The sequence below is a fragment of the Herpailurus yagouaroundi genome, unplaced genomic scaffold, assembly GCF_014898765.1.
Source record: "Herpailurus yagouaroundi ecotype Mexico unplaced genomic scaffold, PumYag 28, whole genome shotgun sequence".
NCBI lineage: Eukaryota > Metazoa > Chordata > Mammalia > Carnivora > Felidae > Herpailurus > Herpailurus yagouaroundi.
In genome coordinates this window covers 165398838-165412779 of record NW_024412376.1, presented here as the reverse complement: position 1 = coordinate 165412779, position 13942 = coordinate 165398838, and the positions used below count along the sequence as shown (strand labels likewise).

The window sequence follows — 13942 nt, the reverse complement described above, 5'->3', positions numbered from 1 at the left end:
GAATCAGATTAAACGAGCCTGAATGGAATTCCCCTGAAGTCCCAGGCTTTTATTTATAGCCTTCTTTGGATCTCCAGCCGTCTCGCGAGGCACATAACTGTTGTTACCCCCGCGCTGTAGGGCAGGGCACCGGGAGCCCAAGACGTTTGGTCGGGTCCCGCATCCGGTCATTCGGATCGTGGTCGTCTGAGTCGTGAGGAATTTTGGACGTGGTCTAGCTGAGGCAAACTCGCCAAGCAGACCGCGTCTGAGGCTATGCTGCTTTTCCTGAGGTTTCTCAGATCGACCTTTCGGCAGCCCATTGAGATTATCTGCGGGGGCCTGTGGAAAGATTTGCCAGAGTCTGCACGAAGAGTCCTCACCGTAACCCTATAAGGGAAAGTATGCTGTGCTGCGCTGGAGCGTCGGCTCCTCTGCTCCAGTGCCACACAAGCCCCGTCCGTCCCGAGCACGCTCCCAAGTCCTCCTGTCAGTGTCTCTGCTGACGGAGACGGGCATCGACCTGGCGGAGACCGTGAAGCTGTCAGAATCATTCCTTCGCCACTTCTGGTCGCATGTTCTAAGAATAGCACGGAAGACATGGCTACCAGGAGAGGACGGTCTGTGGTATTTTTCTCTGCAACTTTCTCTTCCACACGAATCTCAGGAGTTTTGTCCGTCATGGAGATGTAGAAACAAACGGGCGTGTGAATTCGCCAAGCACACCGTGCGCGTCCGTGGAGTCACGCGGCGGTCCCCGACGTGAGGCCGCCCGCTGCCCGCCGGAGCAGACACACGGGTCCAGCCACCGCTCCTGCGTCAGGCGTGGACTCTGCCAAGGGCAGGCCTGCCCGGTGGGGACGGCGCTGTCTCGCAGGGCGGCCAGGTAAGGGAGGCGTGGCCTCGAGAGGTGTAGCACGACACGGACGGGCAGGGTGGAGGCCACCGTCCGCGGGTAAGAGTGGGCCCGACGGGTGTAGGAAACCGGACCGTTTGCCGCAGTGTGAGGCAGAGTGGGGGAGTGGAGAGGATGACTCTGGAAACATCAGCAGGGGCTGGTTGAGATCTGATACAGTGTCAGGAAAAGTCACTTCTTAAGGAGGTCGGGACAAGGGCCATTTTCTGAAAAGGAGGTTGGTCTTGGGACCAGCCATGGTTTAGAAACTGCTTCCTAACTGGAGCCTCAAATCCAGTGCACTGGTCCCGGGGGAGGGGGAGCCGTGGAGGTTTCGTGCAACAGGCTCCCCAGCGCTGCAGCGACCCAGCCTCTGGAGACGGTCAGCTCGGAGAGATGTGCGCTTTCCCACAAGGCCCCGGTGCGCCGCGGGAGGCAGGTGCGAGCCCTGCCTCCTCTGTGCTGTTCTTTCCGGAGCCTCCCTGACCCCCGTTCTCTTGTGGCATCTGATTTTGAGTCCTAGTTAGAAAATCTTCTCCCAGGCCGGGGTTATAAAAGAATTCGCCTTCTGCTTCTTTGAGGACTTGAATGGCTTCGTCTTTGGTATTTTGATTCTCAGGTATCTTTGGAGTTTCTTCTGGTGTGTGATGTAAGTACTTAAATTTATCTTTTGTCTTCCTCCAAATGGCTGCCAGTTGTCCTGACTCCGGTTTGGAGGAGGGCCATCTTTTCCCCCGTTGTTTGCGATGCTTCCCGTATCAGGTGCCACATATCTGAACGCATGCAGGTCCGTTTGTTGGCTTTCTGTTCTGTTGTGTTGATCCACCTGGGAACATATGTGCCTGCATCACACCTTTTTTTTTTTTTTTTAATTTTTTTTTTTTTTTTTTTAATTTTTTTTCAACATTTATTTATTTTTGGGACAGAGAGAGACACAGCATGAACGGGGGAGGGGCAGAGAGAGAGGGAGACACAGAATCGGAAACAGGCTCCAGGCTCTGAGCCATCAGCCCAGAGCCAGACGCGGGGCTCGAACTCACGGACCGCGAGATCGTGACCTGGCTGAAGTCGGACGCTCAACCGACTGCGCCACCCAGGCGCCCCTGCATCACACCTTTTTAACGGTAGCAACCTTTAATAGAGGGTAGGGTCCGTCCTTCGTCATTGTTCTGAGACATCCCCGCATCCTCGCTGGTACATTAAATTGGTTGTGACCGTGGACAGAATTAACGTCTTTCTGATGGTAAGTTGTCCTCTCCCAAGGCAAGGGGGCACTTTTCTGTTTGTTCAGATTTACTTCTTTGTCTTTCAGGAGTGCTTTCAGTTTTCCTCATGGAGGTTGTGCACGTTTCTTTTTAAATTAAGTGTTCTACTTTCTGATTGCTTCTAAATGCTTGTTTGGTATAGAATTAACATGCACAACTTTATTGAAAACTTTATCGGAGTTTTTTATTATTTGTGGTAGTTTTATCATTGGTTATCTCGGGTTTTCCATGAATGATTTCACATCAGCTGCGGACAGAGATAATTTTGTTGTTTCATTGCCATTCGTAAGTCTCCAGTTGTCTCTCTTTTCTAATTGCTTTGGCTGGCGCTCCCAATAGAGTGTTAAACGTGGTGGAGGCAACAGGCCTCCTTGACTTGTTTCCAACCTTTCCGGGAATGCCTGAAGTCTTTCTCACTAAGTAGGTTCCTCTTCTTGCTTTGGTTTGTCTGTTAGTGTCTTAGGCCACTCGGGCTGCTATACCAGAGTAGCATAGACTAGGAGGCTTGTAAATAACCGACATTAATCTCTCCCAGCCCTGGAGGCTGGGAGTCTGTGATCAGGGTTCCAGCATGGATGGGTTCTGGTGAGGATCCTCCTCTGGGCTGTAGACTGTCTGCTCTTCATCCTCACAGGGCAAAGGGGCAAGAGCGATCTGTAGGACCTCTTGTGTACCATTTTGTACCGGGCACCATTCCCCTTTGAGAAGGCTCCTCATGACTCATCACCTCCCAATGGCCCCACTTCTGGTACTATCACATTGGGCATTAGGTTTCAACATGAATTTGGGGGGAACACAGACATTCAGCCTATAGGAGTTACTACACGTATTTTATCAAGCTAAGGAAGTATACATCAATTCCCATTTGTTGATTTTTTTTTTTTTAATTAGGAGTGAGTATTGAATTTTGTTGAATACATTTTCATGATCTATGGAGAGAATCACATGATCTCATTAGAGAAGATATTTTTTTTTTTTTAAATTTTTTTTTTTTTTTCAACGTTTATTTATTTTTGGGACAGAGAGAGACAGAGCATGAACGGGGGAGGAGCAGAGAGAGAGGGAGACACAGAACTGGAAACAGGCTCCAGGCTCTGAGCCATCAGCCCAGAGCCTGATGCGGGGCTCGAACTCATGGACCGCGAGATCGTGACCTGGCTGAAGTCGGACGCTTAACCGACTGCGCCACCCAGGCACCCCAAGAGAAGATATTAATATGATAAATTATATTAGCATGTTTTCTAACACCGAGTCATCCTGGCATTGCTGCAATGAACCCCATTTGGTCATGGTGTGCTATTAATGTATTGTGTTGATTTCTGTTTGTTAATATTTTATTTAGGATTTTTGCATTGGTATTTGTAAGTAACATTAGTCTTTCGGTTTTCTCTTTTTGTGCTATCTCTGTTGGGTTTAGGCATCGGTTTTGTACCAACTTCTAAAAAAGAAAGTATTTGAAAAATTTCTGTATTTACCCTCTGAAACAATTTGTGTAGTAAGGTTTGGTATATAAGGTTTGGTAGAATTCCCCTGTAAAGCCATCTGGGACTGGGGCTTGCATTTGTGGGGCTAATTCTTTGGCATGTTTCTCTGCTTCTTCTATGGAAAATTGGTCTGTGTATGCTTTCTAAGACAATCTGGTAAATTGTACTCCTTTCTGTGAACTTATGTATTTCACCTACTTTTAAATGTATTTGCATAGAGTCGTATAGGATAGTGTTTCATGGCTTCTCTTAAGGGGAGGCAGATATTTAAGGACTTCATAGTTTCGGAAGGTAAGAAGTATGTGCGTGGTGTTTACCTACTCATCGATCCCATCGATCCCAGGTCGCACAGTGAACTAGGAAGATGAGCATATGCCAGTCATAATGCCGCCAGCCGCCAGTCGTGAGGTACTTGGCTCTGCGCATAGAGCCCCTCCTTTAACGCTCGTTACAACACTGAGATACATGATCAGCATCTCATGTGAAGGATGAGATCGTTTGGGGGACTTACTCACTGACCTAAGGTGACACGGCTAGGAAGGTTCGGAACGGGGCTGTGGGTCTGATTTGTGTGGCCACCAACGCTGGGCTCCTTGTAAGCATCGGCAGGTGAGGAGGGCCAAGCAGAGACATGGACGGAGAGATTCTGGGAAGGGGGGGTCAGGATGGATGGAATGACCAGGGTGTCTTCGCCGAGGAGGCGGGACGTGTGTTCCGCTCTAGAGGACTGGCAGTTTGGGGAGGGAGGGGGAGATGGCAGCAAGGTGATCGTAGGTGGGCTGGGTGGCAGCAGGCGGTGACCGTAGCTCCACCCGGTGAGAAGGACACGTGGAGCCTGGCAGGTCCGGGTGCCAGCTGGGGCTGCGTGCTGGGGCTGGGAAGGGGAGAGCCAGGGGCACTGGGGAAGTAGGGAGAAGCCCGTACCTGTTTGCAAGTGACCCTAGATAAGGGGAGTTACCCACGTCTAGTTTCCATGCAGTGGGTTAGAACTTGGGAGGGAAGAACCACATGAGAGGGGTCTGGGATGAAAACTTAACACTGAAAAGACCCCCTTTGGGGCGCCTGGGTGGCTCAGTCGGTTGAGCGTCCGGCTTCGGCTCAGGTCATGATCTTGCAGTTTGTGAGTTTGAGCCCCGTGTCGGGCTCCGTGCTGACAGCTTGGAGTCCGGAGCCTGCTCCGGATTCTGTGTCTCCCTCTCTCTCTGTCCCTTCCCCCTTCAGACACACACACTCTCACGCTCTCAAAAATAAATAAAAACATTAAAAAAAAAAAAAAAAAAGACCCCAGCCGCCATCGTGGTTGCCCAGAGACACTGACCATCACTGAGGGTGCAAACAGCATGGGTCTCGTATACGCCAGCCAAGCTTGCGGACCGAGGAGAATGTGGATATGGCAGCGTGTGCAGTCTGCCGCCGTGACAAATTGCGTGACGGGAATCTGCGAACCGTTCCTTGCCCTTCCTGACAAAGAGGAGGGAGGTTTGGGTGGCTAACCGTGTCTTCCTAGAGACAGTAGTAGTGGACGTTATTTCTCGTTGCTTGCAGGATTTGTCCTCGGCGAGTGGCTCGGTGTCCTGGGAAACTGCAGGGGGACCCCGGGAGCTCTGTCCTCGCCCCTGGAGGAGGCGTGTGGAGAAGACAGTTCTGTGCAGACCCGGGCGCTCCGGCCTGGCGGTCAGGCCACCCGGCTCCTGGTTGGGGCCTTTTAACCAAATACTTTGTGACCTCAGCAGGTAAGTCACTCTCCTTCTCTGGGCCCCAGGTTCCTCCCATCCGTCTGGCGTTCACATTCTGTGATTTAGGCATTAAGGTGGATAAAATTCCTTTAAAGTGGTTTTTGGGTCGCGCAAACGATAGCCCATTTCTTTTCTGTCGTTGAAATAAATCAAGCCACCACCAAACCTGAGTTAGAGGTTTTTCCAATAGTAGAGGGGCGGACTACAGAGGAAGCCAGTTGCTGTACCGAACTCTTTGTCTGCTGTGCTGCCCGGCCTTGCTCATTCTCTCCCTCTTTCTGTAGGACCGTGGAAGACACCACAAGAGCAGAGTCACTTGATTTAGTGCAAACATCCTTTTGCTTGGGAGAAGGGAGTTTTGCTGTTCGGATGCATAGAATGTACCCAGAAATGCCTCCAGGTGATTTCCTCATTGCCTTGGGAATCATAAATTCTGTAGCCAGATCTTTTGTGTGGTGTGGGCATTTGGGAAATTTTTTTTTTTTTTTTCCTGGAAGCTAGTGATTACACCTGTGTCCCGGTCCCAGTCATTGTTCAGTGATTCCCATTCTGCCGAGAGGAGGGTAGCGGGTGTGAGGGTTGGGAGGTCGAACAGAGGAGGCGGGAGCCCCAGAGGGCCACACGGTGGTTCGAGGGTGGACGTGGCCTTGCTCTGCTTCCTGGCCTGGATCAGGCTCTTCACCGTTTTCCTTCGATCTCTGCCACCTGTGATATTTCCAAGACAACGTGATCGTGAGGGTCAAGGGATGACATGCACTGGAAGCATTTTGTAGAGGAGGGTGTCACTGGTTGTTATTCTGAGTGCAGCGCCCTTTGGCCTGTGTTCCGGGCACACAAACTGGGGAAGAGGAGCAGACCGTGCCCTTGGTGAGTCTCCGACCCTGTGAGCCTTCCTTGTTCCGTCAGCAAGTTGAGAACGAATTGGCCTCGGTTATAAGATTCTGGTTTTTAATATAAGCAGTGTTAGTAAGAGAGCTAGGCAAGGCACCATTTGAGCGATGAGCCAGAAGGCTGTGGTTGTGAGGGGAGCCTGTTGCCATCGTGGGAAGGAGGTTACTTGAGCGTGGACACAGAGGAGTGAGTGTCCTCTTCTGCCGAGAGTGAAAGGTACAGTCAGTGCGACGGTGCGAAAAGCACAGGCATCAACACTGAGCAGACTTGGTTCTGACTCCCATCCTGCCCCTCATGTCGAGCACTGTGACCTCGGGCCGGAACATAACCTTTCTCTGTCTCGAAGGGCTCGTGTGCCGATGAGTCTGGCACGGGGTCGGCACTTGGCGGGAGCTCTAATTCCCCAGCAAACGTCTCTAAGGAGGGACGATACTTCTGCGGGGGAAAACAGAAAAACCTGGATCGTGACGAGGACTCGGGCCGGGAGTGCTGCAGGAGGTCAGGTGCACGTGTGTTTCCTGGCCCCAGAGAAGCAGCCCGGCTCCCGAGCGAAGGAGAGAGCGAGTGTCGGGCGGTGGAGAAGTCGGGTCCCGGGGAGGGAAGTCCTCGGAGGCTCGCGGAGAGGGGCACTCGGGATCCATCCGTGGAAACCCAAGCCGAATCCCTGGACCCCGGATTGCTTTGCCTGGCCTACGAGAGCGGGCTCAGAGCTGGAAGAAGGAGTGGCCGCGCCAGAGGGCACAGGGCAACCTGGTGCAGTTTGAGTCATACGATGCCACCCCTGCGTCGGGGCACGTGTCCATTAGAGCCTCATTTCTGGAGCTCCTGTGGACACTGCCCTTAGACTTCCAGGGAAAGGCGGGTCCATATCCAGAGTCTTAGGCTGAAGATTGGGTGCGGGAACTTCTCGTTCCTCCCTAGCCTTGGCGGCATGTCTGTTAGCTCTGGGAAGTCACGCCCCTTCCTTCAACGTGCGTGTGCTGAGTGCGTGGCTAATGCTGGACGCTGCTGGGCACCAGAGGGAACCCAGCGACGTACCGGATGCTGTCCCTGTAGGCCAGGACGGGCAGTCCAGTGGGGGAGGTAGATGGCTCAGTACGTAATTCTGATGCCCTACAGGGCACCATGTAGGCCCCGGCGGAATTTATCACCCCCCTAATAGCTCATAAGAAGATGGCCGTAGCGTCTCACCAGGCCGGGTCGTGTCAGGAAGCAACCATGCGATGATCATCGTGAAGGGGCCGAAGCAGGGCCCTTGGAATCAGATCTGCATTCAGGTTCTCACTGCTGCGCTCTCACCGTGTGGCCGTGAGCAGATTATGAGCTGGAGAAGCTTAGCCACCTACTTGCCTGGTAGCCTTCGGCGACCTCCCTGAGCCTCCGTTTCGTCAGCTGGGATGACAACAGCAGCTAAGCCCACCGGGGCTGCTGTCCAGGGACGAGCACGGTGTGGACACTTGAGGCTGCTGTGTGAGCATTTGCTCGAATACAAGCGAGCAGACCGGGGCTGGCTTCTCGTTCCTCCGCAGATGGGGATGATGGAGTCTCAGCAGCACTCCCGGGAGGAGGCGGAGGAGGGGTCTTGTGTAGGTGCCTTTCACGTCGTGGGTCCTCAGAAAGTGTCTCTTCCTTACTGGAGAGTCACCCGTCACTCAGTACTCCGGTGCTTTCCGCGCACACGGTACCGCGGGGCCGGGCGTCCAGAGATGAGCCGAGCGCAGAACCTGCTCCCAACCAGCCGACCAGCTGTTGGGAGAAGAACAACACCAAAACAAAGCCTAGATCACTAAGTATCCGGTTATCGGTTATGGGTAGGGCCGCCGCCAGAGGAGTGAGTCTTGGGAACGAAGGCGGAGCCCCGTGGGGAGGGGCCGATTGGGGAGGATTGGTCAGAGGGGGCTGGGAGGAGGGGGCGGGGGGGGGGGGGGGGCTTTAAGTGTTTGCAGGGGCTGCCAGGGGCGTGGTGTGGAGTCTGTGAAGGTTTTCCAACAGTGACGCTCTCTGATGTGCGATGTGCCGCACCCTGCGGTGGGGAGAGCCGTGCTCCGCGGATCTTGGTTTGCAATTTCAGGTGAACAGAAAACCATACGAGGCAGCTTTTTGTAAAAAACAACGAAACGAACGTTTGTGAGCAGGCTCGGGCGTAAGGTGTGCCATGCAGCTCCACGGATGACGGAGGAGGGGCCGGGAAGCTCTCGGGAAGCCCATCGGTGTCTGTCTGTCTGTCTCTGGCCTCTGAGCATGTCTGCCTGTATTCCAGGGTGTGCTGATAACTGAATTCTTTCCTCCTCTGGTACTGGCTTCGCCCTCCGGCACATATGTGCTTAAACATGGCTCCTGTGTCTATGTGTCTTCTTCCACTGCAGAGATCCCAACGGCCCACGAGTCCCTAGTCCCAGGCAAACTCCACAGGAAGGAGGGAGAATCAGACTGTGCAGCTTGGTTGAGGGTGGCCCAGCAAGTTATCCTGGGAGTGGAAGGTGGCTGTAGGCTGCATAGGGTGACAGGGATATGGATACGGCTTCCCAGAGGGCGCTGGTCTCTTGAGCAGGGGAGTGTGAGCCAGGAGGTGCCCCGCCCCCATGGTCACAGGAAACTCACGGCCCGGAGAGGTCTGTGTGAGTCCTGCGTGGGAACTCCGTAACAGAGCTCAGGGCCTTTAGGACAGATGCAGTCTGAGGCCCCCTTTATACATTTTCATGACTCATGCTGGGACCTACGTGAAATCTTATAGGATGAATATAATTTGGTTACATGCAAGAGAGGCATTTTTGATTAAGAAAGTATGTATGAATGAAGGCCGAGAAGGGGCTATCGTGAGTTTAACATAGACCCATAAGCATTTTTAACATTTTTGCTGATAGCAGCCCATCGATTTTTGAACGAGGTTGATTTTATTTTTTTATTGTGGTAAAATATACATATCATAAAATTTGCCGTTTTGACTCTTTCTGAATGCACATTTAGTGTCATTCAGCACATTCCCTTTGTCAGGCAGCTGTCACCACTCTCCATCCCCAGAACTTTTTCATCTTCCCAAACGGTAACTTATCATCCGGGCTGAAACCACCCATTGAACCCTAACTTCCTGTTCTCCCTCCCGGGCCCCGGAAGACACCACTCCACGTTCTGTCGCTGTGATTTTGATGACTGTAAGTACCTCGCATACGTGGAATCACACAGTATGTGTCCTTTTGTAACTGTGTATTTCACTGAGCACGAGGTCCTCCGGGTTCATCCATATTGTAACAGGTGTCATAATGTCCCTCCTTCTCAAGGCTGAAGAATATTCCGTTGTGTAGAGGCCATGTCCAGCCATCAGTGGACGTGTGGGTTGTTTCCACCTTTTGAATTATGAACAACACTAGCAGCCCACCATTTTTAAAGTATAGATGAGATTGTTTTCCACTTAGAATCATCAACACATTGTTTGACTAATGAAACCTTTAGTCAGTGTTTGACTAAGTAAATACTTAATCTATCCTCTCCATTTCATAGAGGGAAACTCGTTCAATTAGGAAAAGTGAACAGCCCAGGGATACACCTTGCCTACTTTGGACTCATTTGCCATTTCTTCATCCACATACCTAAAATTATGAGAGCTTCTGTAGTTACAACAGCATGGCCTAACAACAGTTAGGATCTTTAGTTCCTGAAGAGTGTTGTGGACTTGGAAAGAATCCCATAGACCAGTGGTTCTCAAACCTTTTTGCTTAGGACTTTTTGGTTTCAAAATAAATACTGAAGATGTGTGGCTTATCTGTACACATTATAATTTAAAACTGGCAGATTTTTAAGGAATTTCTTCATTCATTTAAAAATAATATATATCTATGAAAAGTAACCACATTGACCAAAACAAGCTAATTTGTGAGATAGTGCCGTGTTTTAGATTCCTGCAAGTATTTCCCATATCCGGTTTGATAAAGATGACTGGATTCTTGTATCTATTTCTGCACTCAGATTGCTGTGAAGCATTGTTTTAGAGGGAGCACATAAAGAGAATCTGGCTCACACAGACCCAGGGTCAGAGTACTTCAGTGCCTTTTCAGGAAACTGTCAATATTCTTCTTTGATACTACACCAAAAATTGTCAAGTGGTAGTTTCTTAGTGTGTTAGTTGCAATGTGGAATCTGAAGCTGAATCAGACAACAAACACTTCATCCTCCGTTACATTAGAACATTTCAGCTTATTTTGTACGTTAGATGGATCTTTGCCCGTGTGTGATTTTGTGACGTCACGGTTCACTGGGTTGTGTGGCTCTTCCAAAGGCTGACCTGCTGCTCTGTACCGTATCAGAAAGGCCTGTTGGTCAGTGTCACTCCCGTTCTGGTCGGGAAAGTCTCTGCTGAGAAGCTGTCGTGCTCACGGTGGTGGGTACAAGTGCTCGAAATTCTCACTCTTCCATTTGGAAGCTCAAATTTTACCCTTGGCAACCGACGCTGCCGTTGTTGGCCTGATTAGGTCATTTTGTTCCCTGTTGGGAAGATGCCAGTCATACACTCAGTCTGTGTCCTTGCAGTTCGTGTATCATTGCTTCCTGGGGCCCCGTGACAAAGCAGCTTAGTGTGACTGGCACCTCAAACAGTGCACGCGTGCTTGCCCTCCGACCCCTGTTGTCTGTCAGTCTGCGCGGAGGGGCTGCTTGCTTGCCTGCTTCCCATTTTATCGTACAGGATGCCAAAAAGGTGCATCCCCTGGGGCGGATGATTCGTACCACTCCGTCAAAGCTCTTTTTCTTTTAAAGTTTATCTGATTTTGAGAGAGGTGTGAGCAGGGGAGGGGCAGAGAGAGACGGAGCACAGAGCCTGATGTGGGGCTCAAAGTCACAAACTGAGATCATGACCTGAGCAGAAATCCAGAGTCAGACACTCCACCAACTGAGCCACCCAGCTGCCCCCCAAAACACTCTTAAAGTAACATTTTAATTTTTACTGTCAGCGTGTGGTGAGGTATACAGTGGCCACAAGTTTAGTTCGCCGTCCCTGCTTTGCTTTGTGCTAAGAGGGTGGCAGTTTAAGCCTCTTTGCCTTTGCACCATTAATGCCGGACAAGAAGAATCAAGCTTCAGTACTATAAAAATAGTTGGAGCCCCTGCACACCCTACAAGGGCTTTGGGGTCCCTGAAAGGTTCACACCATGAGACGTCAATTGCTGACTTCAGCCACGTAGCCTGGTCTTGAGTCTGCCTTGATCCTATAAGGGACAGACACGGTGAGGAGTCCGCACCCAAGTCCTTCTTGGCATCGGCATCTTTCTCGTAACTGCACAGACATGCTCACGGCCTTCTTGGGGATGGAAGCAGAGTTGAGTGTTGAGTTTCTGAAACCACGTCCTAGTGGTTATTTGAAAGCTCTTTGGCATTTCAAACTGCCAGCTCCTTCTCAACATTGAAATTTAATATGCAATTGACCCCATGATTTCGGGCTTTTGGGTCACGGCTCCATCTGTTGGCAGCACGGCTCTGGAGCTTGTCCGAGACGAAACTCGCCGCGTCAAAGCCGGGCAAAGCAGCGTGTTTGTCTAGAAGGTGGTGCCTGGATCTTTGTCCGCCTGGCTTCGGCAAACTTGCTTTGCACATGGGAACACTGTACCCAGTCCAGCTGAAACGAAACGCATTTATCCTGTGGCGTTTGCACACCACTGGGTCTGACGGTGTCCTTCCTCTCTCCTTTGTTCGCAGCAATGGAAGAGTTAATAGTTGAACTCCGTCTCTTTCTTGAACTCCTGGACCACGAGTACCTAACGTCAACCGTCAGGGAGAAAAAGGCGGTGATTACCGACATCCTGCTGAGGATACAGTCATCCAAAGGTGCGTCCGCCCTTTCTTCCTCCAGTGTCTGCTTTGCCTCTGAACCTTCTTTAATACCACTATGTAAACACGATCGTTTGTTCATTAACATATGAACCTATCGATTCACCACGCTGTCCCCGAGGGCCTCCCTGTGTGCCCGGTGCTGGCGGGCTCCCCGCGTGGGAGGGCAAAGCCTTTGAGGAGCTGACGGTGACCACGCTCTACTTACTTCCTCTCTGTACACTCCTCTCCTCATTGGGAGCATACGCCTCAGACGAATGTCGTGGGAGTCAGAGGCGATGACATAAAATACCTCCAGACAGTGTCTGACATGTGGTAAACCCGCCATCACTGGCTGTGATTTTCTCCTGTTGCTTTTTTTTCCCTTTAATATTTATTCAGTTTTGAGAGAGAGTGAGTTGGGGAGGGGCAGAGAGAGAGAGAGAGAGAGAGAGAGAGAGAGAGAGAGAGAATCCCAAGCAGGTTCCACACTGTCAGCACAGAGCCCCACGCGGGGCTCGAACTCACGAACCGTGAGATCGCGACCTGAGCCGAAGTCAAGAGTTGGACGCTCAACCGACCGAGCCACCCAGGGGTCCCTTTCCTGTGGCTTTTATGGGTGGAAGGGGCCCTGCTTTCCAACCCCACGCCCTCTGCATGTTCCCTTTGCCCGGCTGTTCCTGACAGGCGGTCTGGACGCACCACCGCATGTGGGCCTCCAGCCTTGGGAGCTGCTGTTGGCTTTCCCCGATGCCCCTTCCTGTCTCCTGCTGCCCGGTGGGTTCCGACCCTCTGTCGTACATGCTTCCGAAGCTTTCCACCTGTCTTGTTCTCCCCTTCACTCTTTAATTAGCCTTGAACCTGTCCGCTGATTATTTTCAGTGGTAGGATATTCCCATTCGTTCTTTTTCTGTCTTTTCACTGTTGCCAGTTCCGTGCCAGAATTCTCCACCGTAGCTTCTGGCGCTCAGGGCTCTGGCTTTTCACAGCCCATTTTCCTGCCTGCATAGCACATGCAGCCCAGTGCAGGTGAACCTTGTCGAGTGGCTGTGCTTGTGGGTCTTTCCAGGTGGGTCCTGGCCTATAGATAGTCCCATGCCCATATGAAACCCGATTCCTTCCACTTTCCTGCCTTCGCTGACCTGGTGCTCACTGTTGTTTCTAAGAGTTACTTGTGTGTAAACTTGTCTTCCCAACTTGAATACGAACCCACTGAGAGCATGAGCTCACACCAGCCATGGCACTCACCACGCTCGTCTGTCCCAGTGTCTGACTTTAAGAGGGCACCTAATACAGGGGTGCTGGGGTGGCTCAGTCGGTTGAGCGTCCGACTCTTAATTTTGGCCCAGCTCATGATCCCAGGGTCGTGGGATCCAGCCCCATGTCAGGCTCTGCACTGAGCATGGAACCTACTTGGGATTCTCTCTCTCTCTCTCTCTCTCTCTCTCTCTCTCTCTGTCTCTCTCTCTCTGCCCCGTCTTCCACTCATGCTGTATCTCTCTCCCTCTCTCTCTCCAAAATAAAAAAAAGTTAAAAAATGAGAACAAAAGAGGGCACCTAATACACACGGGCTGATTCCCAGGGAAGCGCCTGCCCCCGGAGTCCACAGGTAATCGCTGACCTGAGGGGAAGTTCAGGCAAAGCACCTCACCTTGGCAAGGCCGGTGGCTTTGGGAAGAACTTGGCTTTGGTGGCCACTCCCTCATTTGCACCTGCTAATGTCTCCGTGAGTTCCGTAACCCTTTTTTTCCAGCCGTAGATTCCTCACCTGTAAAGTGGAGAATGACAAAATTGCTGTACACGATTAGAGAAAACAAATATTTGCAAAGCATTCACGATGGGGCCGAGGGAGTGAGAACGGCTAGCGGGGGGGGGGGGGGGGGGGGGGGGGGGGGG

The 13942-nt window shown here is 51.6% G+C and overlaps 1 protein-coding gene across 6 annotated transcripts in view; it reads left to right on the top strand.

Annotated features, from left to right (window-relative positions):
- AFAP1 (actin filament associated protein 1) overlaps window positions 1–13942 on the top strand; it is a 154728-nt gene that overhangs the window by 56979 nt on the left and 83807 nt on the right. For 2 of the 6 annotated variants that reach the window (XM_040488618.1, XM_040488628.1), the window contains exons 2-4: window positions 5169–5356; window positions 5644–5759; window positions 11936–12064. In XM_040488618.1, the coding sequence (XP_040344552.1) occupies window positions 5729–5759; window positions 11936–12064 (160 nt within the window). In that variant the 5' untranslated portion in view covers window positions 5169–5356; window positions 5644–5728. Of the gene's footprint in view, window positions 1–173; window positions 866–5168; window positions 5357–5643; window positions 5760–11935; window positions 12065–13942 lie in introns of those variants that run through there. The other 4 variants (XM_040488637.1, XM_040488665.1, XM_040488647.1 and 1 more) reach the window with 4 other exon arrangements.